This window comes from Mastigoproctus giganteus, chromosome 4 (assembly GCF_048544385.1).
Source record: "Mastigoproctus giganteus isolate SK-2022 chromosome 4, ASM4854438v1, whole genome shotgun sequence".
NCBI classification, from domain to species: Eukaryota; Metazoa; Arthropoda; class Arachnida; order Uropygi; family Thelyphonidae; genus Mastigoproctus; species Mastigoproctus giganteus.
The window spans coordinates 174,929,731-174,957,389 of NC_143578.1; the positions used below are offsets into that span (position 1 = coordinate 174,929,731).

At 39.0% G+C, this 27,659-nt stretch overlaps 1 protein-coding gene across 6 annotated transcripts in view; it reads right to left on the reverse strand.

Moving 5' to 3' along the window:
- Nucleotides 1–27,659, reverse strand: part of LOC150087215 (tyrosine-protein phosphatase Lar-like) — a 1,652,393-nt gene that overhangs the window by 366,154 nt on the left and 1,258,580 nt on the right. For all 6 annotated transcript variants that reach the window (XM_090371077.1, XM_090371082.1, XM_090371081.1 and 3 more), the window contains one exon: nt 6,083–6,252. In XM_090371077.1, coding sequence (XP_090227203.1) covers nt 6,083–6,252 — 170 coding nt within the window. The remainder of the gene's footprint in view (nt 1–6,082; nt 6,253–27,659) is intronic.

The window sequence follows — 27,659 nt, forward strand, 5'->3', positions numbered from 1 at the left end:
GTTGAAAGAGGCTCTCATAATTATGGCTTAGGGTTTGCTTATTTCCTTTCAGACCACTGTATTCGCCTTTAGGAAAGCAAAAACCCTTCCCTTTTCCCCTGATTTTAGTTACCTCTTTGAGTAAATTCCACTTCAGCACCCTGTGATGACTGCCACCTAGTGGTTCCTTTACCTGCAGATTCTTAATGTATGAGGAATCACTGCTGATAATCCGATCAATAGTATTACTCCCTCTAGTTGCCTCCCGAATATGCTGATGTAGAAAACAATCATCCAATAAATCCACAAAAGTGACCAACCCACAAATTCCAGTCAATATCTGGGAAATTAAAACCCCCATTATAAGACTCTCTGATTTACTGGCCCACTCTATTTCCCTGTACAGTTTCCTATTATACTCATCAGAGTCATTAGGCCTATGGCACACTCCTACTCTCAATTTTGATCTCCCAATGCTTATGTCACACCAAACTGACTCGACACTGCACTGTCCAGCGATGTCGACTGGCTTCACTTCCTTGGATTTTATGTGTTTCTTAACTAATAATATAACACCGCCTCCCTTCCTATCTTGTCTATCCTTCCTGTACACATCGTACTCCCCAAATTCCAGTTCTGCATTCCTTATATCTGTTTGACACCACGTCTCTGATATCCCAACAATATCTGCCTTTGATGTTCTGAGCAATACCTCAAATTCGTCAAATTTATTTACCCAACTCCTAGCATTGGTGTACATGCAAATATACATGCACCACTTCCTATTTTAGCTACCCTAACACAACCCATGTTGTACCGCAATGACTCCCAGCAGGCTCTGCAATATCCTGCATCTTGTTTTCCAGGCTGCTGCTGCTCATTTCAACAGAAGCAGTGCAAGAATCACTTTCACCTCTGCCAGTGGCTACTGTTAAATCTATTACTCCTTGTATCCCCCCCCCAAGCTTCCTAATGACTTCCTAATTCATTTCACAAATATACGTGGTCTTAATTCCAATCTTAATGATGTCCATTTCCACTTGCAGTCTGACAAACCCCATGTACTTTTTCTGACTGAATCTCAGTTATCAGTTGATTCAACTACTTCTCATCTCAGATGTCTAAATTATTTGCTATGATTCCTTTCGCCTCAAAGGTGGTACTTGTGCATATGTCCGTTCTGATATTCCCTGTCAGAGACTTGGCAATTTGGAATCTCCTCTCTTTGTTCTTCTCTGGCTTAAAATCTCTCTACCTCATTGTGTCAAATTCATCTGTTGTCTCTACCGTTCTCCCAACTCCACTAATCACTTGGAGCTCTTTGACTTCCTCTCTTTGCAACTTGACTTTCTCCAGTCTAACTTTCCTAACAGTGAGGTAATTTTCCTTGGTGATTTTAACGTTCACAACTCCAGCTGGCTTCCATTTTCTAGTCACACCGACCCAGCAGGTCGAGATGCTGAGGCTTTTGCAATTACTAATGACCTAGCACAGATTGTTCATTTACCTACAAGAATACCGGACAATCCTAATCATACAGCCAATACGCTTGATCTTTTTCTCACAAACAACCCTTCTAAGTATAAGGTCGAAGTGAGAGGTCCTTTAGGCACTTCAGATCACAACTTGGTGATTGTCTCTTATCCAATGGAACCTTTATCTCATGGCTATTCCCAACCTCGTATTGTTTGGCATTACAAGAATGCAAAATGGGATGACCTGCGAGACTGCTTTTCTTCTTTTCCTTGGTCGGATTACTGTTTCAAAACTTCTGATGTCAACGTTTGCTCAGATCGTGTCAGTGAAATTATTCTTGCAGGAATGGAATCCTTTATCCCACACTCCACTTTAAAATCTCGTCCTTTATCTAAACCTTGGTTTTCCAATAAATGTGCTAAGGCTGTCCAAGAGAAGAATGTTGCATATCGTAATTGGCTTGTTTCTAATTCTTCAGTTTCATTTTCTGCCTACACCAAAGCTCGCAACAATTGTAAAGCAGTTATTAATCAGTCCAAACTAGAGTTTGAACAGGCTAAGAGTAGAAAATTTGCTTCTTGCCCTAATTGTAGCCGAGCAGTCTGGTCTCTTGCCAAAGCTATTGGCCGCAACTTTTGCCCATCTCTGCTCCCACCTCTGTCCAAATCAGATGGTTCTGTTGTCACTTCAGCCAAGGATAAAGCTGACCTGCTAGCAACCCATTTTTCTTCCAGCTCATGTATTAATGATCTTGGTAAAACACCTCCCACCATTCCCAACACGCTCCATTCAATGCCTCCTTTGGTCTTCCGTCAAAAGGATATCAAAAGGATTTTGATGAATCTTGATGCTAAGAAAGCTCCAGGTCCTGATGGTATTTCTCCACTTGTTCTCAAAACTTGTGCTCCTGAACTTACTCCTATTCTTTGCCACCTTTTTTCACTTTCTTATTCCAAAGGTGTTTTTCCTTCTGTTTGGAAATTTGTTCATATCCAGCCAGTTCCTAAAAAGGGTGACAAATCCCTCCCATCCAATTATCGTCCCATTGCAATTACTTCTACTCTTTCTAAAGTAATGGAGAAATCAATTAACCGCCAACTCTTAAACTACCTAGAAACCTTCCGTCTGATCAACGATCGCCAGTATGGATTCCGTCAGTGTCGATCCACTGGTGATATTCTGGCTTATGTTACCCATTTATGGACTAATTCAATAGAAAGGTTCGGTGAAACACAAGTAGTTGCTCTTGACATCTCAAAGGCTTTTGATCGTGTTTGGCATAAAGGTCTTCTAAACAAGCTTCCATCTTATGGTTTGCCAAATGTTTTTAGTAATTGGTTATCCAGTTTTCTCTCTGATCGCTCACTGAGGGTGATGGTAGATGGTTCTCTGTCTTCTAACTTCTCCACTAATGCCGGTGTCCCCCAAGGTTCAGTTCTTTCCCGCACTCTTTTCCTCTTGTATATCAATGACCTTCTTCCATTGACTGGAAATCCTATCCATAGTTTTGCCGATGATAGCACATTGCATTCAACTTTCCATTTTGAGAAACGTTGTCCTGCTCAATCAGCTTTAAGTTCTCGAAAATCTGCTGCCAATTCCTTAAATGCCGATCTTCAGGTAATTCTCCAGTGGGGCAAAGACAACTTAGTTGATTTCAACTGTTCTAAAACTCAGTATTGTCTTATATCTCGCAAAAAGGATTCTTCTGCTCCTATGCTTATCTTTAGTGACACTCCGATTTCTAGGCAAAATGATATATCTCTTTTGGGGATTACCCTGACTTCTAATCTCTCTTGGCACAAGCACATTACAAATATTACTTCCTCTGCATCTAAAAAACTTGGTTTTCTCTTTCGCTCTCGGCGTTACTTTTCTTCCAAACAGCTGCTCACTCTGTATAAATCGCAAATTCGCCCTGCCATGGAATATTGTTCCCACATCTGGGGTGGTGCCCCCAAAACCTCTCTCAGGCTTCTTGATTCCATTCAGAAGAGGGCAGTTAGGTTAATTAATGATTCATCTCTAACAGAGTCTCTCCACTCGCTTTCTCATAGACGTACTGTTTCTGCTGCATGCCTCTTCTACAGATACTTCCATGGGCACTGTTCTTCTGAATTGGCATCTATAATTCCCGCTCTCTCTTTCAAAACAGTCCGAACACGTGCCGCCACCAGCCAACATCCATTTACTGTCCAACTTCAAACCCACAGAACCAACTTTTCATCTTCCTCATTTATTCATTCAACTGCCGTTTTCTGGAACAACCTTCCTTCATACGTATTTCCTGAAAATTACAATCTACAGAAGTTCAAGTCCAATGTCAACAAATATCTTCTTTCGTCTTCTCAACCTCCAACCCAAGCACGGTACTAAGTACTATAGGTTCTAATACCTCTCGTGTTTGGGGTTCTCATAAAAAAAAAAAAAAAAAGCTTGCAGTTTTCCGACCCACCTAGCACTGCCTCGATGGCATCAGTTTTGCACCCTTTCTATTTAAGTGTATCCCATCCCTGTAGAAGCAGTCTCTCCTGTTAACAAGTACAGACCAGGCTGAAAAAAATTCTACCCCTTGAGCTTTGCACAATCTTTCCAGGGCTGAGTTGATCGACAAGGCTCCCATCATATACTCCCTCCTATCGTGTCTGGGCAGAGTTGCAGACACTTTCAAATTCAACCCTAATTCACGGCTTTTTTCCAACAGTGACTGTACTTGTTAAGTAATTCTGTCAGTCTCCTACTCTTAATATTATTAGTGCTAACGTGTACAACTATATCACCTTTTGTGCCCTTAAAAGATGATATCTGCTCTACAACATCATCAACCTTTGCCCCTGGCAGACATACCCTGATCCTGTTCCACCTATCCTTTTTACAAAGCATGTTCCCTGTTTCCCTGACAATAGAGTCACCAACAACTACTAGTTCCTGTGGAATCAGTGCATTCTGCCTTGAGGGTTGCCGCTGTTTGCATGATGACCAAGTGCAAGCTCTGGAGTTGATGTGTGGAGCTGAGAACTTGATGGGTCCCTCACTTTAAATCCTTCGAGGGCATCCACCCTGTCCTTCAACCTCTCATATAGGCCCATACCAATGCTGAGTTGTCGCCTGATTTCGTTACACTCCTTGCATCGTGCACACACAAAGACATTGCCCTTGGCAATATCATGTCCCATACCCAATTGCTCCACAAACATCATGCAAGCAGTGCATTTTAAAAGGCTGTGATTCAGAGGGCAACTGCCCCCCCCCCCCCCCTCAGTTCTCCTCTGAGCCACAGCACTCCCATTAGTTTTTCTTTGCTGCTCTGGTCTGAATCATGATTTCGATTTAGTTTCAATAAAATTTAAATTTCAGTACAAATTATAACCCTAAACTTGTATCCCAACACAGTTATAACGCTCTATATATTTTTCAGTATCAAATATCATATATGAGTTCTGTTTATATAACTTCTGTATCAAGTTATATATTAATTAATTATGTTTCATTTGTAATCGAAGTCGTTATATGTATTTAGTTAAAAGTACAATTTAATTGACAACGAAGTTTAACAAAATTAGATTTTACTGATTAATCAACAATATTATATTATATACTATACTATACTTACTAACGCTATCTAGTTCATATATAATGTATCGTTTAACAAAGGCGGCAAATTACGAACGGTAAATCTACGGACACTTAAGTATTAATTAACTTCCAAATCTCGCTGTCTCAATTCAGAATAAACTAAGAATCCTGACTAGGTCTATAAGCTACTTATAGAAAATAATTTGATGTAACAATTGGTCAATAAAGCGGCGAAATATGGCTAAAAAACGTCTCGTTCAACGGAGTGCAACTCGTAACATGTGGATATGATACCCTTACCGATACTTTTATGCAATTACAAGGCCGAGTAAAGAATAAATAAACCAGATTAATCAGATAAACACAAAATAATGCTATACTAATAAATTTAAATCAAAAGTTTTAGAAAAACAATAATTTCAAATCAATAAATAAGAAAATCCATTTAGCGGATTTTGAACACGTCTGGCTCCCACTTTATGAAAAACTGTATCTACTGTTAAATGGAAACAGAGATAAGAGCACCTACTGAAAGATTTCAAGACAACTTGTACATAAATGGGCACATTATTTAAGGAGCCTTGAGAAATAATATATGTACTTATTCCTGACCATGTTAAAGGCCTTTTCAAATGGACTAGTAGTTAGTTGATATGGGGTATAGTGTCCCCCCCTCACTATGAGCTATTTTGTGTTTTTTGGCCTGCACAACATGCAAATCAGCTCATGGCCACAGCTGTACCGACATAACATACTGGCGTAAACTGCCTAAGATAATTAAGTACAGTAAAAACCAATAACCATAAATCTAATAGAACTCTAAGCAAAATACTTCAACAAACACTGTATAAGTAATTCAAATTAGGGTAATTTTTGGTTATCATGTATATAAAACATATAAAACACATAAAACACATGCATTAAATTAAAACATTTAAAATATAAATATATCTAATGGATAAATATCATTTAACTAAACAAGTGAATAAAATAACTTTAATAAATTTTGAATCTAACATCTAGATGGAAATTTTTTTCAAAGCCAGCATACCTCATCAATAGTATAGTGATCAGGATCCACTTTGGCTTCTTCTGTGGGAACAACCACAAGATAATAATGACTAATGGGTCCATATTCTTCAGAGGCTTTAGGCAAAATGACAGTTATTTCCCAACCTTCCTTAACTCCAAATGAATCAGGTTTTACCATTGGTTTGGGAGCTAATTCAGAAATTAATTTCAGTTTATTATACTTCAATATTGGAAAAAAAAAAAAAAATTAGAAATAGTAGAGAGAAAGATATATTCACTTCCTTAGCATATAGGGTTATATTCATGGATAATAACAATTGAAAATGAATGCACACCTAAATAAAACTATAATCTAATTTTACTAAAATACACAGTTTTCTTCTGTCTGAAAAATTATTTCTCTTAAAAAATGGTGATATTGTGTAATACCATTTTTTAAAGTGCCATATCCAGATCAGAATAATGAAATTTCTGTTGCTTGGTGACAATATTGTTTCAAATGAATAATAAATTATTATGCAACAAACAAAAACGAAAAAAAAAAAAAAAAAACATTTTGCAGGCAGGAGTCTAGCTGGCTTCCTCAATGATAAATAATTAATTAAAATTAAATAACACCATGCTGTTAAAAAATTAGCCAAGTTTTAACATATATTTTAAAACAACTGAAACAATGAAAATTAAGAATAATACTTGAGGTGTTAACACCACTGTGTCCAGACAACAAAAAAATTCTGCCCTAACTAGATGTGAGGTTATATTAACACGAGATTCTTGTGGTATGCAGAGGCTCATGGGATTTTCCAAGGTTGGCAGACTGGTTGGAAGCATCTCTCTGTTACTTGTTAGCTATTATTATTCTGCAGGAACCTCTAAGATTTGGTGGTCTGTTGTTGGGTGGGGAGGAAGGAATAGAAAGCTGGGGCTGTAGTTTTTGGTATACTATACTATACTAAAATGCTACTTTTGAAAATATGGCACTAATTATGATTAATAAGCATACTCCTATTCCTAGTTAGGTTGTTGTTGTAGGGATTTATAAGAATATCTCCTTGTATATATAGTCTTCTTTCTGTATTTAATGGCTGTTAAACTGTTTTTTTTTCTCCAAATTCCTATTTGTGGCTATGGGCTTAAGGGTATAAAGCTAGACCTGAGGATCAAGACCTGAACCACTGCAATCAAAAGGACAATCTCAGCATAAAAAAAAAAAAAGAAAAAGTGATTAGTTTCAAAACAAATATTTTAAGAACACCAAGAGCCTCTTACAATAGTTAACAACATTTAATTATGCAAGAAAACAAAGCTTATATAAAATCAGCTAAAAAGAAAAAATAAAACAACCATTTGTCATTTGCTCAGTATTGACAATAATTTGACCAAACCCTCTTTAAATATATTCAACTATCCACTTTCACAACACCAGGTGGAAGTTTATTTCAACCACTGATTATTATTTGGCTGAATACAAATTTCTGAACATCTATTCTGTAACCTTTTTCAGTTTAAATGTGTGTGTGTGTGTGTGTGTGTGTGTGTGTGTGTGTGTGTGTGTGTGTGTGTGTGTGTGTGTGTGTGTGTGTGTGTGTGTGTGTGTGTGTGTGTGTGTGTGTGTGTGAGGTGTGTGTGTGTGAGAGAGAGAGAGAGAGAGAGAGAGAGAGAGAGAGAGAGAGAAGAGAGAGAGAGAGAGAGAGAGAGAGAGAGAGAGAGAGAGAGAGAGAGAGAGAGAGAGAGAGAGAAAGAGAGAGATCTGAGAAAGTGTAAAGATGCCACCAGCATTTAGTTTAGTTAACACTTTTAAAACCTTATACACTGCATTCTGGTCATCATACAGATACTTAATTTCCAGAGAATGAAATTTAGAGAACCCTAATCTTTCTCGGTGAGAATATCCTTTTGCACCCTCCAACAAATTTTTGTTTTTCTCAGCACCCTTATCAACAGATCTATGCTCTTCCTAAATTGAGGTTTCGAAACCTGTTTGCAATATATCATGTAGCCTAACTATTGCCTTACACAATGGGATTTTCAACTGTTTCTCATCTGCTCATTTTTTGCCTGCTAGGTAAAAATGAGTTTCTGTATAACACTGACAGTGCTGCATGGTCAGTTCTAGCACCTTGTTTGTACTGCTCAGAGAATTTCATGTTGGATTGTACAATTATCACTAGTTCTTTTCCCTTTTGAGCTTAGTGCTACTCATATGGTATGTTTTTTCTTTGATTACTGATGCAGTACTTGCATTAGGATTGAACGGAAGCAGGTGTCAAATGAACATTCAAAAAAACGAATGTAACATCTGCTGAACATGGGTTAGGAATGGATGAGGATAAGATCTCATCTCCAATAAAACCTATAATACACTTAAAGGGTCTGTGCATATCATATACCTTGGTGCTTGTAGGTTTTAATGTGGTCCAAAGGTAACTGTATAGCATACAACTCTGTTGTGTACACTGCATTTCTGCAAAATCTCCTCAGATACTGTGCTATCTGGGAGCATTTCAGAAGGTCCCACAAATGATGGTGATGATTTTGAGCCATCTAGGAAGACTGGGAATGAAGCCTCACTATTTGGCTCAATGGGACACAAAGAGTTTCAAGTAGACAAAAGATGAAGTGCATGCCACCAACGAACACACCTCTTTTTTGAGAACTGCTAGCTGGATTATTTTTATGACTTAAAAATTAGTGGCACACTTGTTACTTGTTTTTACCTGATAAAATTAGTTAATCTGTTGTTTGCTTGGTTTTAGAAATTGCTTAGAAAATGAAAATGTAGTCTGCTGTCATTGTACTGTAACAATATAACAAAAATAGAGCCACTATTATTGTAGCACTGATATAAATGTAGCATTGATTATTTATCATTATAGAATGATGTGTAATTTAATAGTAGTAATAGTCTTCTACAGGGTGCCCAAAGAGTCTGGAACCAATGGTAACAATGTTTTTCTTTACAGGTGAAAAATGGCATTAAAATTGGATGAAAAGGTGGAGATAGTCCTTAGTGGTCAGGGACCAAATCTCCATCTTGCATGAACCATTTGGGTCATGCAAGATGGAGCTCCTCCGCATTATGCAAATGGAGTGTGAATCATTGGCTCAATGGTATGTTTCCTCATTGATGGATTGGAAGGAGAGGACCAGTGAAGTGGCACCACGATTGATCACCTGACCTTAACCTACTGGACTTTGCATTTTGGGGCTTCCTGAAAGTACAGTTGTATGCTGTAAAAAATCCAAGTTCTTCGTCATCTTAGGGAGAGAATTACCAAGGGTTCTGCTGCTGCTGCTCCTGTTGATCCCAATATGCTGAGAAGACTCCAAACTAACATGGTACACTGGCTGAAAAAATGTGTAGAGAGTCAGAGTGGACACGTTGAACACATATTGTAAATGAGTGTAAGCATACATAGTGTAAATCTGATTGGTTCCAGACTTTTCAGCCACTCTGTATATAATTCTGTAAATGTATAATTATATTAAAAATCTATAAGTGTTTTATTAAGCCCATAAACAATAAATCATATAACATACACAATGTAATCTGAAATAGTATAATTTGTAGTGCCATTAAATAAGAGAGGAGTAGTGCACTGTTATTATTTTCATATCTTTTAGTTTCTTGTGTTGTTTTTAAATTAAATTCAGGTTAAAATCATGCCTCAAACAAGAGCAGCAAAGCAACAAGCTTGAAGAAGTGGGAATGCTCTGGTTTGAGAGAGGTTTCCCAAGGGTAGTTCTCTTGTGAATCATGATTATATTTCATGCACTAACTTGTTCTTTTTTGAAGCTACTTTTAGCAGAACGTGATGCAGCTATAGGGGATGATTTTGTGTTGGTTCATTGCAAAGAACACAAGGGATTTAAGTGCAAATTAAGTGTACTGATGGGTTTATATGAGGGCCTGCAGAATAGAGTTGATGCTTGTGAAGGATTACTAGAGAGAGAGGCAGTCAAGAAATCAGCTGCCTAGTCTAGTGCTTAAGCCCATGTTCCAGCAGCAGACAACAAAACATTACCCTTCACAGCAGAGATCCTTGGTCCCACAGGAAGTAGTTGTATTTGGTGACTAGATTGTTTGGGAAGTGGGAAATATATTGGGCAAAAAGAACAGGTGGAATAACACCAGGATATGTCTGCTGGGGCTAAGGTTCATGGTGTTGTAGAGGCAGCTATCATTTTTTTATAGGTACAAATGGTGATATTGTTCATGTTGGTAAGAATAATAAGAGTAGGAGATCTGAGGATTTGCTCAACATGTAAAGGGGAATGTTGAGAGAAAGGAATACAAGTTAGGATTGAAATTGAGTGTCAGCAATTCTGCTGACAAGATGGAGTTGCTCCAGCAGTGTTATCTTTCCAGGGCCAAATTGATCGGCCATCTCTCCAGGACCAAACTGACTGGCCTGGGAGAGCATGCACAAGGCTCATCAGTTAGAATATTTCTCAGTGTGATATGTGTTTATTGACAGGTGAGAGAGTTTTCACAAGGATAAGATACACTTAAATAGAATGGGTGCAACATTATTTTCTGATGCTATTGAGGCAATGTTAGTTGTGTTGGGAAACTGACAGCTACCCTTAATCCCCTGACAAATGGATTAACAGTAGTTGCAGGAAGAGGTGTAAATAATTCTTGACTGCTTCTACTAGAACATCTAGTAGAAGCAGTAAAAGCCTGAAAAACAAGGAGTTAGGGATTTCATGGCCTGCTGGATTTCATCACAAAACAAGCAAATACATAGGTTGTGTTAAGGTTACTAAAAGTAAAAACAGGAGCATATATACTAATGTACACCAATGCTAGGAGCATAGTAAAGAAATTTGATGAATTTTAAATCATAAAATACAGACATTGAGGGGAAATCAGACACATGGTGTCACTCAGATATAAGGGATACAAAACTGGAATATGGGGAGTACAATATGTACAGAAAAAATAGGCAGAATGGGGGGGGGGGTATTCTTTTATTTAAGAAACACATACAATGTAAGGTATTACATCCAGTTGGTATGGGTGGCCTTTACAATGTTCAATCATTCTGGTGTAGCATAAGCACTGGGAAAACAAAAATGAGAGTAGGAGTGAGTAAGTATAATGAACAACACCACAGACAAATAGAGTGGGGCAGTGTTAGGCCCACTCTATTTGTCTTTTATAACCATTGCAATGTCTTAATGGGTGGACCCTAATTCTCCAAATAATCAATTCAAAGGGGTTGGTCAACTGTGAAGTAATAAGACTTTTGTGGATGTCCTGGATGAATGCATTCTACACGAGCATATCAGAAAAGCACTGAGAGAAAGCTATACTGTTGGTATGGTTATTAGCAGCAACACTTCATGCATTAATAATCTGCAGATAAAAGATCCATTATGTGGTAGTGACTATAGTGTATTGACGTGGGATTTACTTAAAGATCTAAGTAATATCAGGGGTACAGGGTAGAGCTTTTGCTTTTGAAAAGGTGACTATAGTGGCTTCAAACAGTTTTAAAATTCAATGAAGTGGGGCCAAATGGTCGGTTGCCAACAGCAAACTCTAAATGGGAAGCATTCAGGGACATAATCATAGAAGTTACTAAGCTTTTATATTAATTAAGAGATACTGTTTAAAGTGCAGAGCTAAAAGGATGACAGATTACTGATGAGACTTGTGGTTGAGAAGTAGAAGAAGAATGCGAAGGATGCATATAAATTATCAGGTGATACAGAAGCATACAGTAGATAATAAATTAGTCTATAATCAAGTCATAAAGGAGTTTAGACAAGCTACGGAAGATTACAAGATGCAAAAGTAATCTTTTACATTCTGCCAAAGAATGCAAAAGTAAACAGCAAAGACCTCTTTACTCCAACAAAGACAAGAAAAAAGGGGATGAATCACAACGATTCAATAGATATGAATGGTTTAACCATTGATGAAAATAAACTTGCTTAGGTTGCTGACAAACTGATCAGAATTTTCCATTTACATTTCCAAACAAGGAATTCTTTAGGAATTCAACATGCTTCTGGCAGTGTGTCAAATTCTAGAGAAAGCTAAACAATTTTATGACTGACAATTTTTATAAAAATTTTTAAAAATTAAACAATTTTATCACAATTTTTATAACTGAGAGGAAAGTGGAGGAGAAATTGTTAAAGATAAATATAAAAAAAGCACCTGAGGTGGTTGGGATCTTTCCAGTTAAAATAACGGAGGTAGCAAAACTTCAGCCATTATTATGAGAGCATCCTTGGATTCAGAGTAGATCCCTAGGGACTAGAGATGTGGAAATGTATCCCTAATTCATAAAGTGGGGGAGACAAAGGGGGATGGGTAATTACAGTCCTGTCAGTTTGACCGTTCCACTGAAATTAATGGAGTCACTGATTAAAGAAGTTGTGCAGGACCATCTAGACAAAAATGCATTTATACTGCAGTCACAGCATGGATTTGTTCAGGGCCAGTCTTGTCTGACCAATCTTAATGGATACAAAAAATAATTTTGACATCATATACTAAGATTTCAGCCTCTATAGCCAGGTGAGCAGGAGCAGCAGTGCGTAGCACATGCTTCTTGATCAGACCAAGGTTCGAGCCTGTGACCACCAAATATGGAGGATGCGGAAAGGTCAGGGAATGACCACCGCATATCCCCGGAGCAATATGGCCTTAGTTGCTAATGCTTCTAAAAACCAAATAACAACAACAACAACTAAGATTTCAGAAAAGTTTTTGATACTGTTGCACATAAAAGACTGATGTAAAAATTGGAGCAATGTGGCATTAAAGGAAAGTTACTTCTATGGATAAAGGGATAGTAGATTAGGAGAACACAGAGAGTAATTATCAATGGACACTGCTTTTCTTGGAGAAATGTAATTAGTGGAATAATCCTCAAGTGTTCAGTGCTGTGACTTTGGTTGTTTTCAATATTTATTAATGATACTGATGGAGGCATATCATACCTAATGTCTAAGTTTGCAGATTATATGAAGGTTTGCAGGGTGGTTAATCACAGTATTCAGGGTATGTTATTGCAACAAAATCTAGAGAAATCAGGCAGATGGGCTGAGAAGTGGCAATTGAAGTTTAATATTAATAAATTCAAGGCTTCATGTAGATAGCAGTAATTTCAGATTAATGTACCACCTATGTGGTACTACAGTCAGCGTAGTGGAGATTAAAAAAAAAGGAACTGGGGATAGTTGGGCAGGTGGATATGAAGTTCTCTGAGCAGTGCAGCAAGCAACCAGGACTGCCCATATGGGTTTTATGTCAATGATATACAGGAATTTTGCCAGCATGGATAAGGAGGTGATTATTCTGTTGTATAAGGCAATGGGTAGGCCACATCTTGAATATTGCATACAGGCCTGGAAGCCTCATTTGTGGAAGGATGTGGATCTGTTGGAATGGGGACTGGGAAGAGCAACAAGATCAGTGAGGGGGGAAGTTGCTTACTAGGGAAGACTTCAGTTCTGCAAATTGCATCATCTGAAGACCTGATTTGAGGTGTTTAAGGATCTGAATGGATTAGGCTCACTGCTGATGGATCCTTCCTCTTGCTCAGATGGCACACATGAGTGGGCATGAATTTCTAACTGAAGAAGGATAATTGTAGGGCAGATGTAAGGGAAGTTGTGTTTTTTTTTTTTTTTTTTTTTTTTATGAGAACCCCAAACACGAGAGGTATTATAACCTATAGTACTTAGTACCGTGCTTGGGTTGGAGGTTGAGAAGACGAAAGAAGATATTTGTTGATATTGGACTTGAACTTCTGTAGATTGTAATTTTCAGGAAATACGTATGAAGGAAGGTTGTTCCAGAAAACGGCAGTTGAATGAATAAATGAGGAAGATGAAAAGTTGGTTCTGTGGGTTTGAAGTTGGACAGTAAATGGATGTTGGCTTGTGGCGGCACGTGTTCGGACTGTTTTGAAAGAGAGAGAGGGAATTATAGAAGCCAATTCAGAAGAACAGTGCCCATGGAAGTATCTGTAGAAGAGGCATGCAGCAGAAACAGTGCGTCTATGAGAAAGCGAGTGGAGAGACTCTGTTAGAGATGAATCATTAATTAACCTAACTGCCCTCTTCTGAATGGAATCAAGAAGCCTGAGAGAGGTTTTGGGGGCAACACCCCAGATGTGGGAACAATATTCCATGGCAGGGCGGATTTGCGATTTATACAGAGTGAGCAGCTGTTTGGGAGAAAAGTAACGATGAGAGCGAAAGAGAAAACCAAGTTTTTTAGATGCAGAGGAAGCAATATTTGTAATGTGCTTGTGCCAAGAGAGATTAGAAATCAGGGTAATCCCCAAAAGAGATATATCATTTTGCCTAGAAATCGGAGTGTCACTAAAGATAAGCATAGGAGCAGAAGAATCCTTTTTGCGAGATATAAGACAAGATTGAGTTTTAGAAGGGTTGAAATCAACTAAGTTGTCTTTGCCCCACTGGAGAATTACCTGAAGATCGGCATTTAAGGAATTGGCAGCAGATTTTCGAGAACTTGAAGCTGATTGAGCTGGACAAGGTTTCTCAAAATGGAAAGTTGAATGCAATGTGCTATCATCGGCAAAACTATGGATAGGATTTCCAGTCAATGGAAGAAGGTCATTGATATACAAGAGGAAAAGAGTAGGGGAAAGAACTGAACCTTGGGGGACACCGGCATTAGTGGAGAAGTTAGACGACAGAGAGCCATCTACCATCACCCTCAGTGAGCTAACTGAGAGAAAACTGGATAACCAATTACTAAAAACAGTTGGCAAACCATAAGATGGAAGCTTGTTTAGAAGACCTTTATGCCAAACACGATCAAAAGACTTTGAGATGTCAAGAGCAACTACTTGTGTTTCACCGAACCTTTCTATTGAATTAGTCCATAAATGTGTAACATAACCCAGAATATCACCAGTGGATCGACACTGACGGAATCCATACTGGTGATCGTTGATCAGACGGAAGATTTCTAGGTAGTTTAAGAGTTGGCGGTTAATTGATTTCTCCATTACTTTCGAAAAAGAGTAGAAGTAATTGCAATGGGACGATAATTGGATGGGAGGGATTTGTCACCCTTTTTAGGAACTGGCTGGATATGAGCAAATTTCCAAGCAGAAGGAAAAACACCTTTAAAATAAGAAAGTGAAAAAAGGCGGCAAAGAATAGGAGTAAGTTCAGGAGCACAGGTTTTGAGAATAAGTGGAGAAATACCATCAGGACCTGGAGCTTTCTTAGCATCGAGATTCATCAAAATCCTTCTGATATCCTTTTGACGGAAGACCACAGGAGGCACTGAATGGAGTGTGTTGGGAATGGTGGGAGGTGTTTTACCAAGATCATTAATACATGAGCTGGAAGAAAAATGGGTTGCTAGCAGGTCAGCTTTATCCTTGGCTGAAGTGACAACAGAACCATCTGATTTGGACAGAGGTGGGAGCAGAGATGGGCAAAAGTTGCGGCCAATAGCTTTGGCAAGAGACCAGAATGCTCGGCTACCATTAGGGCAAGAAGCAAGTTTTCTACTCTTAGCCTGTTCAAACTCTAGTTTGGACTGATTAATAACTGCTTTACAATTGTTGCGAGCTTTGGTGTAGGCAGAAAATGAAACTGAAGAATTAGAAACAAGCCAATTACGATATGCAACATTCTTCTCTTGGACAGCCTTAGCACATTTATTGGAAAACCAAGGTTTAGATAAAGGACGAGATTTTAAAGTGGAGTGTGGGATAAGGGATTCCATTCCTGCAAGAATAATTTCACTGACATGATCTGCGCAAACGTTGACATCAGAAGTTTTGAAACAGTAATCCGACCAAGGAAAAGAAGAAAAGAAGTCTCGCAGGTCATCCCATTTTGCATTCTTGTAATGCCAAACAATACGAGGTTGGGAATAGCCATGAGATAAAGGTTCCATTGGAGAAGAGGCAATCACCAAGTTGTGATCTGAAGTGCCTAAAGGACCTCTCACTTCAACCTTGTACTTAGAAGGGTTGTTTGTGAGAAAAAGATCAAGCGTATTGGCTGTATGATTAGGATTGTCCGGTATTCTTGTAGGTAAATGAACAATCTGTGCTAGGTCATTAGTAATTGCAAAAGCCTCAGCATCTCGACCTGCTGGGTCGGTGTGATAGGAAAACAGAAGCCAGCTGGAGTTGTGAACGTTAAAAGGAAATGTTAACCTCACTGTTAGGAAAGTTGGACTGGAGAAAGTCAAGTTGCAAAGAGAGGAAGTCAAAGAGCTCCAAGTGATTAGTGGAGTTGGGAGAACGGTAGAGACAACAGATGAATTTGACACAATGAGGTAGAGAGATTTTAAGCCAGAGAAGATCAAAGAGAGGAGATTCCAAATTGCCAAGTCTCTGACAGGGAATATCAGAATGGACATATGCACAAGTACCACCTTTGAGGCGAAAGGAATCATACAGCAAATAATTTGGACATCTGAGATGAGCAGTAGTTGAATCAACTGATAACTGAGATTCAGTCAGAAAAAGTACATGGGGTTTGGAAGACTGCAAGTGGAAATGGACATCGTTGAGATTAGAATTGAGACCACGTATATTTGTGAAATGAATTAGGAAGTCCTTGGGAGGTTTAGATCTTTTCGCAGATAAGCTTGCTCTATTATTTTGACAATTCATGGTGTATTCAATAGTAAGAAAAAGGTTAGTGGGACATGCTGTATGAAGTAATGAAATTTTTGGATATGGCGTACATGTGGTAAGAATATACCCAGATCCTTGACATAACGTGGCCTCGACAATGCTCCCCGCATACACACTACTCGGACTCCCTCCAGTCACTATCTGGCAGAGTAGAGGTAGCAAGATTATACACTAGCTGATCCGGAAGTTTCCTAGAGAGTTACCAATAGGTTCAGTCCGGTGTACTAACTAGTGGCCGGCCTGCGAACACCGTTTTAGAGCTGTACCCTCGAAATGTAAGGAATATTGGATCTCGCCACGACATTCATCATAACCTCAAAAATCATCAATTATACTGCATGATGGAAGAGATAGGGAAGGGTTGGCCGGAACTTAGCTCTAGAGACTAAACATGGGTTCCACCACTTCAAGCCTCCAATAAGCAAAATGGTGGTATTTCACCGGTTGACCAGAAGTAGTTCATTTTTATTACAAACTGCCACCTGGTGTTGTAGAAGTGGGAAATTTTAATAAATTGTAGGAAAAACTAGACACTGTTGAAATTGAAGGTCATTAAAGGTTATAATGGAAAGTACTTTATTTTTTATTATTTTTTAAAAATTATTGTTTATTTATTTTTAGCTGATAATGTGTAAGATTGCTTTCTTCCATTATTTGCCACTACTAATATTAATCGATGTTTCCAGACGGATTAAATAGTTGAGTGATAACCTCTTCCATTGGAAGCAACACTGCATCCCAGACAGGAAGTCATTAGCTTCCAATTGCCATTTGATGTGATTATTGACCACTTGAATATCTATGAATTGACCATTCTATTGCCACATGAGGTGATTATTGACCACTTGAATAGCTATTCAGAGCAAAAGAGTGGTAGTTGTTTGGGGAAGGCAAGCAAGTATGACTGCCTTTTCCAGGAATTCAGAAACTGCCCTCGAAGACAGTTCTTGTTGTAAAGAAAACTGAGTAGGAGATCCATAGATTCCAATGGTGGATGTTTAATCATCTCATAATGGATATCCATTTGGCCTGAATAGGAGAAAGTGGCACTTGAAATTCCTGCTCTCTGAAAGGCCAGTAGCTTCATTTGCTGTTTTTCATATTTTTGCTCGAAGAGCACAAATTCAGGATAGTATGATGTTTCAGCAGATACTTTAATGAATGCTACCCCCTACATGTTAGCAATTACAGTTGGGTCTGAAAATCACGCAACTGTACAAGAATCAAAGGCTGGTGCAATGGATATTTGTCGTTCGTTTTTTGGATTTTATCCCAAACAACCCTAGGACTGTCAGACTTGGTGATCGATGATGTGAAGTTGATCCAAGATTCCTTCTGGCTCTGACAATGGATATAATGGATATTTGAAAACTGAATGTTTGAAGGCTATTAGGTTATCTGTAGTAGGTTATTGTTGAAATATCTCCAGCACCTTATTCTGTGCCTTTCTTGCTGCTGTGCATTCCACCATGGTTTTTGAAATAGCAGAAATCAAGTGAAGGTCTTTGAACTGTAATTGTTACTGCTGGGCAATACTTTCTTTGATGAACTTCACTTCATTGATTGGCTCCTGGTTCATTCTAGTGATGTTAAACTTTGCCAGATAACAGTAATAGTTCAGAGGCATGTGATGGAAGAAAACAAGCATATGAGCTTATGTAGAATCAGCCAAAAAAAAAAAAATAATAATAATAATAAATAAAAAATAAATTCACCCAACCATTCCCTCTAAAAGTTTGTCCAGTTCCTCCTTGAATTTATTTAAGCTATCAACTTCCAAAACGACAGACGGAAGATGGTTCCAGCAATTAACCACCTGCTGGCTAAAGACAAATTTCCGCACATCTATTCTATAACTGTCTCTCCTCAATTTGAATTTATGGCTGCCCCTTAGGTTTGTAATCTGAGCAAATGGAAGAATCCCAACAGAATTCAGCCTGCTCAACCCATTCAAGGCACACCACAATCAGATCACCTCGCAGGTGCCTAGTCTAGAGCCACTGCAATTTGCAGAACTTAAGCCTCTCTTGATAAGAGGATCCCTTCATTCTCCTCACCAATCTTGTTGCCCTTCTCTGTACACGCTCAAGAAAACCTACACCCCCCTCCTAAAATGAGGCGAACAGAACTGTACGCAGTACTCAAGGTGTGGCCTGACCACTGCCTTATATGAAGGGATAATCACCTCCTTTTCCATGCTAGCAAAATTTCTGTATATCATTGACAAAACCCCATGACCTCCTTTTGCAGCTTGTCTGCATTGCTCAGAAAACTTCGTATCTGACTGCACAATTACTCGAAGGTCTTTCTCATTTTCTACGATCCTAAGTGTAGTACCACACAGTTGGTACGTTCCTCTGGGGTTATCTTTTATCCATATGCAGTACTTTACATTTGTCAAAGTTAAACTTCAATTGCCATGTCTCAGCCCATCTGCCCAAATTTTCTAGATCCCATTGCAGTAGCGCACTGCCATTAGTGTGATTAACAACCCTGTTAACCTTTGCATCACCTGCAAACTACAACACTAAGCCTGATAGGCCTTCATCAATATCATTGATAAATAAACAAAACAAACAGTGGGCTCAACACCGAACCCTGTGGGACTCCACAAATAACATTAGTCCGAGAAGAGCAGTGTCCATTGATTACCCCCCACTGTCTTCTCCCACTCAACCACCCTTTTATCCATTGTAGCAACTTACTCTTAATACCCATTCTGCTCCAATTTGTACAGTAGTCTTCCATGTGCAACAGCGTCAAAAGCTTTCCTGAAATCCAAGTATACGATAGCAAAATTATTTTTTGCATCCATTTCCTTTGTACCCACATCATAGTATCTAATCAAATTTGTGAGACAAGAATTTCCCTTAACAAACCCATGCTGTTTTACTTATTGCTGCAGTCTTGTCTAGATGATCCTGCAATGCATCTTTAACCAGTGACTCCATTATTTTCCCCGGAACAGAAGTTAAACTAACTACTCGTGTCACCCTTCAATCACCCTTTGTGAATTGGGGATACATTTGGAGGCCTCCGTAGCCGAGTGGGCAGGAGCGGGGTGCAGTAGTACACGCTCTTTGAGTAGACCGGGGTTCAAGCCCCTGACTGCTGAATACGGTCGATCTGCCAACCCGCACTGGACCACCTTGGCAGATTATGGTCCATTTCCTTTAACATGAATTGTTGAGGAGACTTTCATCCTGCAGTGGGTTGATAATGGCTGCACTTTACTTTTTTTTTTTTTTTTTTTTTTTTTGCACATCTCCAGTCTGCGTGGATTTCTCCTGAGCCCAAAGATGTTCTAATAATTATGGCTAAGGGTTTGCTTACTTCTTTTGCCACCTCCTTTAATATAACTGGATAGATCCCATCCACCCCAAGGTGCCTTTCTTATGTTTAACTTCAACAATTTTTCCTCCACTTTGCTCTCAGTTATTACAAAATCATTAAGCACCCTGTTAGAATTTGATAAACGTCTGGCATTTTCCTTTCTTTATAACACCTCATGTGAATGTATATGAAAAATATTCATTCGGTTTGTTTGCTCTCTGAGCAGGATCATCAACAGTCGAACATCGATATCAAGTGGACCAATCTGATCCAATCTAAAAGAAATCCTTGCTGTTTTTCTTAGCATCCTAATGCCAAATAGTTCTCTTAGTCTGCCTTCGCTTGCCTAATCTCCTTTGTGACTTGATTACAGACTAGCTTATATCTGCCATAGGCTTCTGTGTCGCCAGATAATTTATATGCATACCATGCATTTTTCTTCTCTACAACAAGTCTAATTATTTCACATGACACTAATGAGACTTGTGGACTTGAGACTTTCATACCTATTAAGAAATATTGTTCAAGACTTTCACATGAACAATATTTCTTAACAGGTATGAAAAATCTAGTAGTTTCCACGCTTAATTCCTTCAATGAAGCACTGCAGGATCATTTAGACAAGACTTCAGTTATAGCTCAGACACAGCATGGTTTTGTTAAGGGGAAGTCTTGCCTGACCAACTTGATTGGATACTATGATGCAGTCACAAAAGAACTGGATGCAGGGAATAACTTTGATATTATATACTTGGATCTTAGAAAGGCTTTTGATACTGTTGCACATGGAAGACTGCTACACAAATTGGAGCAGTGTGACATTGGAGGCAAATTGCTGCTATGGATAAAGGGGTGGTTGAGTGGGAGAAGACAGAGAGTGGTAATCAATGGACACTGCTCATCGTGGACTAATGTTATTAGTGGAGTCCCTCAGGGCTCAGTGTTGGGTCCATTATTGTTTTCTGTATTTATAAATGATATTGATGATGGTATATCAAGCTTAATGTCCAAGTTTGCAGATGATACAAAGGTTGGCAGGGTTGTCAAGGACACTATTGACACTACACTGCTGCAACAGGATCTGGAAAGGTTGAGCAGATGGGCTGAGAGGTGGCAAATGAAGTTTAACATTGACAAATGTAAAGTACTACACATGGGAAACAGCAATCTCAGAGCAACGTATCAACTCTGTGGTACTACACTGACAGTGGTAGAGAATGAAAGGGACTTGGGGGTGATTGTGCAGGCAGATATGAAGTTCTCTGAGCAGTGCAGACGGGCTGCAAGAGTAGCTCATGGAGTATTGTCAATGATATACAGGAATTTTTCCAGCAGGGATAAGGAGGTGATTATTCCATTGCACAAGGCAATGGTCAGGCCACACCTAGAGTACTGTATACAGGTCTGGAGGCCTCATTTCAAGAAGAATGTAGAGCTGCTGGAACGAGTACAGAGAAGGGCAAAAAGATTAGTGAATGGAACAAAGGGGTGCTCTTACGAAGAAAGGCTTAAGTTTTGCAAATTACAGTGTCTGGAGACTAGGCACCAGCGAGGTGATCTGATAGAGGTGTATAAAGCCTTGAATGGTTTAAGCATGCTCAGTGCTGATGGGATTCTTCCTCTAGCTCAGAAAAATCACCTGAGAGGGCATAAATTCAAATTGAGGAAAGACAGATGTAGGATAGACGTGCGGAAATTTGCCTTTAGCCAGCGGGTGGTTGGTTGGTGGAACAGACTGCCATCCCTTGTGGTGGAGGTTGATAGCCTAAATAAGTTTAAGGCTTAGCTGGACAGGTATTTTGAACGAACAGAGGGGTGAAGTGGAAGTGGGTTTTTTTTTTTTTTTTTTTTTGGCTGATGCTGCATAAGCTTGCTTTCTTGCATCAAATGCCTCTACTAATGCTAATGTTTCCCACTTAGAATATGCTATTGGTAACTTCATCAGTTGGTCCCACTTTACAGAATTTAAAAACTGTCTGAGACCACTGTAGTCACCTTTACGGAAGCAAAAACCATTTCCTTTCCCCCCCCTGATGGTAATTATATCTTTAAGTAAACCCACATCAGTACACTGTGATCACTGCCATCTAGTGGTTCATTTATCTGTAAATTCTTAATACATGAATGATCACTGCTGATAACCAGGTCAACAATATTACCCTTTCTGGTTTCCTCTCAAATATGCTGCTGCAGAAAACAATCATTCAATAAATCCACAAAACCTTTGCTAGTGTGCGAGTGACTAACCGACAACTTCCAGTCAATATCTGGGAAGTTAAAATCCCATTATAAGACATTCTGATTTACTAGCCCACTATTTCTCTATATAATCGTTCATTGTACTCATTCGAGTCATTAGGCCTATAACACTCTTATTTTTGCTTTCCCAGTGCTTATGTCACACAAAAATGAGTCAACATTGTGCTGTTCATCTATGTCAACTGGATGCACTTCCTTTGATTTTGTTTTTCTTAATTAACGGCATAACCCCTCCTCCTTTCCTATCCTGTCTATCCTTTCTGTAGACAGTGTACTCTCCAAATTCCAATTCTGCATTCCTAATATCTGTGTGACACCACGTCTTTGATATCCCTACAATATCTGCCTTTGATATCTGGACCAGCACTTCAAATTCATGAAATTTATTTACTATACTTCTAGCATTGTTGTTCTTAGTTACCCAAACACATCCCATGTATGTTTAAAGACATTCCAGTCAGCCTGATCAATCTACCCCTGGACATACTCTAGAGATGACATGGTCTCCCATTGTTCAGGGTGGATATCACAGGAAAGTGATCACTTCCATATAGATTTTCTTCGATCTCGTATGTACACACTGAGAGGACCGGAGGAGAGCAGATAGAAAAATCAATGACAGGAAATGTACAGGTAAGCATTTGGAAGAAGTATTTGAGTCGACATTTAGGAGAGCCATGTCATTGCTTTTGAGCACATGTTTGATAATCCAAACCCTTCCAATGATATTTACACCTCAAGGTATTATGTCCATTAAAATCCCCTAGTAGTTGAAAAGGTTGGCGGGGGAGGCATTTGCTTAAAGGGAATGTCATGGTCTGCCCAGGGGAAGAGAGAGGTGTTGTTTCCAGGTGACAAATAATAAGAGAAACTCTATTAATTCAAATTGATATGCCTCTATATTGGTGATAAGTGGTTGGTTTAGATTGTAAAAGGGGTATGGTTACTTGCAAAGATGGCAACTCCATTGTGGGCAGGTCCAGCCTCAGTTCTGTCCTTCCAGATAATTTTACAGTTATGCAAATAAGGGTCCTCATCTGCCTTTAAATAATTTTGCATTTCCATAGGAGAGCATAATGTCATCCCTATTTCAACAGAATCCTAGTCAAATTCCATAGTAAGAATTTGAATGTGGCCATTATTTTGTTTCATTGAACTCATCTGTAGACTTCTGAAGGGAAAGGGCTTGCTTTTAGCATTAGCAAAGGCACATGGTGCAAAAAAGCAAGCTTATATAATGCAAGAAAGCAAGCTTATATAACATCAGCCGAAAAAAAACCAAAAAAAAAAAAATAATAAAAATACCCTTATTTCACTCATCCACTCATTCCAAATGTTTGTCAAATTCTGCGTTGAATCTATTTAAGCTATCAACTTCTACAATGACAGATGGAAGTTTGTTCCACCAATCAACCACCCGCTGGCTAAAGGCAAACTTCTGCACACCTATCCTACAACCGTCTTTCCTCAATTTGAATTTATGCTCTCTCAGACGATTATTCTGAGCAAGAGGAAGAATTCCATCAGCATTGAGCATGCCCATTCGAGGCTTTATCAGATCACCTCGCAGGTGCCTAGTCTCCAGACACTGTAATTTGCAAAACGTAAGCCTTTCTTCATAAGAGAAACCCTTTGTTCCATTCACTAATCTTGTTGCCCTTCTCTGTACTCGTTGCAACAGCTCTACATCCATCTTAAAATGAGGTCTCCAGACCTGTATATAGTACTCAAGGTGTGGTCTGACCATTGCCTTATACAAAGGGATAATCACCTCCTTATCCCTGCTAGAAATATTCCTGTATATCATTGACAATACACCATGAGCTACTTTGCAGCCCGTCTGCACTGCTCAGAGAACTTCATATCTGCCTGCACAATTATCCCGGTCCTTTTCATTCTCTACCACTGTCAGTGTAGTACCACAGAGTTGATACGTTGCTGTGGGGTTACTGTTTCCCATATGTATTACATTACATTTTTCAATGTTAAACTTCATTTGCCACCTTTCAGCCCATCTGCTCAACTTTTCTAGATCCTGTTGCAGCAGTGTACTGTCATTAGTGTCTTTAACAACCCTGCCAACCTTTGTATCATCTGCAAACTTGGACATTAAGCTTGATATACAATCATCAATATCATTTATAAATACAGAAAACAACAATGGACCAAACACTGAACCCTGAGGGACTCCACTAATCACATTAGTCCACGATGAGCAGTGTCCATCGATTACCACTCTCTGTCTTCTCCCCCTCAACCATCCCTTTATCCATAGCAGCAATTTGCCTCCAATGTCACACTGCTCCAATTTGTGCAGCAGTCTTCCATGTGCAACAGTATCAAAGGCTTTTCTACGATCCAAATATATGATATCAAAGTTATTCTTTGCATTCAGTTCCTTGGTGACTACATCATAGTATTCAATCAAATTAGTCAGACAAGACTTGCCCTTAACAAACCCATGCTGTGTCCGAGCTATAACTGAAGTCTTGTCTAGATGATCCTGCAATGCTTCTTTAACCATTGCGTCCATTAATTTCGTTGGAACAGAAGTTAAACTAACAGGTCTATAATTACTTGTGTCAGCCTTTGACCCTCCTTTGTGGATTGGGGTCACATTTGCACATTTCCAGTCCATGGGTACCTCCCCTGAATCCAGGAAAGCTCTCATAATTATGGCTAAGGGTTTGCTTACTTCCTTTGCCGGCTCCGTTAATATAACTGGATAGCTTCCATCCACCCCAGGTGCCTTTCTTGTGTTTACCTTCAACAATTTCTCCTCCACTTTACTCTTAGTTATTACAAGATTATCTAGCATACTGCCAGAGTTGAATACACCTTTCGTATTCCCAGTTCCTGAATAACTCCTCATGTGTGAATGTCGATGCAAAATATTCATTCAGTTTGTTAGCTACCTGAGCAGGATCATCAACAGTTGAACCATCGATATCAAGTGGACCAATCTGATTCATCCCCCTCCTTCTAGAGTTTATATAAGTAAAGAAGGAGGGGGATGAATCAGATTGGTCCACTTGATATCGATGGTTCAACTGTTGATGATCCTGCTCAGGTAGCTAACAAACTGAATGAATATTTTGCATCGACATTCACACATGAGGAGTTATTCAGGAACTGGGAATACGAAAGGTGTATTCAACTCTGAGGGACTCCACTAATCACATTAGTCCACGATGAGCAGTGTCCATCGATTACCACTCTCTGTCTTCTCCCCCTCAACCATCCCTTTATCCATAGCAGCAATTTGCCTCCAATGTCACACTGCTCCATCTCTGTAGAAGTAGTCTCTCCTGTTAACAAGCACACACCACGCTGAGAAAAATTCTTTGCATCTTATGCCAAGGATTTCTCGTAATCTGCCTTTGCCTGCCTAAACTCCTTTGTGACTTGGTTACAGACCAGCTTATATCTATCATAGGCTTCCATATCACCAATTAATTTATATGTATCCCATGCATTTTTCTTCTCTGCCATATGTCTCATTAGTTTATCTGACATCCATTTAGGCCTAAATCTTGAACTATATTTCTTTGTTGGTATGAAAAGCTAAAGGTAAATTCTTGATGAATGAAGAATCACCAATGATAATCAGGTCAAGAGTGTTACTTCCTCTAGTTGCCTCCCGAACATGCTGCTGTAGAAAACAATCATCCAATAAATCAACAAAAGCCTTGCTAGTGTGTGAGTGACCAATCCACAAATTCCATTCAAAATCCGGGAAATTAAAATCCCCATTACTCCAAGAGTAGCTTCCAAGATTAATTCTTTGAATGCTTCCCATTTTGAATTTACTGTTGGTAACATCATCAGTTGGTTCCACCGTATAGAATTTAAATACTGTCACATTTACGAAAGCAAAAACCATTCCCTTTACCCTTGATGGTAGTTACCTCTTTGAGTAAATCCCACTTCAGCAAACTGTGATCATTGCCACCTAGTGGTTCCTTTATCTGCAGATTCTTGATGAATGAAGAATCACTACTGATAATCAGATCAAGAGTATTACTCCCTCTAGTTGCCTCCTGAACATGCTGCCGTAGAAAACAATCATTCAATAAATCCACAAAATCCTTGCTAGTGTGTGAGTGACCAACCCACAAATTCCAATCAATATCTGGGAAATTAAAATCCCCCATTATAAGACACTCTAATTTACTGGCCCACTCTATTTCTCTGCACAATTGCTCATTATACTCATCAGATTCATTAGGCCTATAACACACACACCTACTGTCATTTTTCTTTTTCTCAGCGCTTATGTCACACAAAACAGACTCAACATTGCATTGTCCACCAACATCAATTGGATGCACTTCCTTAGTTTTTGTGTGTTTCTTAACTAACAGCATAACCCTTCCTCCCTTCCTGTCCTGTCTATCTTTTCTTTACACATTGTACTCCCCAAATTCTAGTTCTGCACTGCTTATGTCTGTGTGACACCATGTCTCTGATATCACAACAATATCTGCCTTTGATGTCTATACTAGCATTTCAAGCTCATTCAATTTATGAACTATACTCCTAGCATTGGTGTACATGCAAGTATACATGCACCTGTTTCTACTCTTAGTTACCCTAACACAGCCCATGTATTTACTTGTTTCACTATGACTCCCAGCAGTCCTGGAAATTCTCATTGCCTTGCTTTCCATTCTGCTGCTCAATTGCATTTCAATAGAAGTAGTGGAAGAATCACTTTTACCTCTGCCAGCTGCAACTGTTAATCTATTAGTCTGTGTATCCCCCCAAGTTAGTAGTGTTTCGAACCACCTAACTCTGCCTCGATAGCATCAGCAAATATTCTTGCACCCTTTATATTTAAGTGTATCCCATCTCTGTAGAAGTAGTCTCTCCTGTTAACAAGCACACACCACGCTGAGAAAAATTCTACCCCTTGAGCCTTGCACAATCTCTCCAGGGCCGAATTGATTGACAAGTCTCTCATCATATACTCCCTTCTATCGTGTCTGGTTAGAATTGTAGGCACTTTCAAATTCAACCTTTAACACACGGCTTTTTTTTCAGCATTGTCTTGTACTTGTTAAGTAATTCTGCCAGTCTTCTACTCTTAATATCATTAGTACCAATATGTACAACAATATCACCCATTTCTCAGACTTGGGTGTACTTTTTTGGGGAACTATGTATATTGTCTGGTGTCCATTTCTTCCTTGGCAAAAATTTCCAAGACAGAGTTTTCTATCACATCCTTCACCTCTTTGAATAAGACACTGTTTCCCCACGGCATTCTGTCCATTCATGATTCACAATCTATAAAATGTTGGTTGAAGTCTCCCACAATGAGGCAATCACACTTGACTCCAT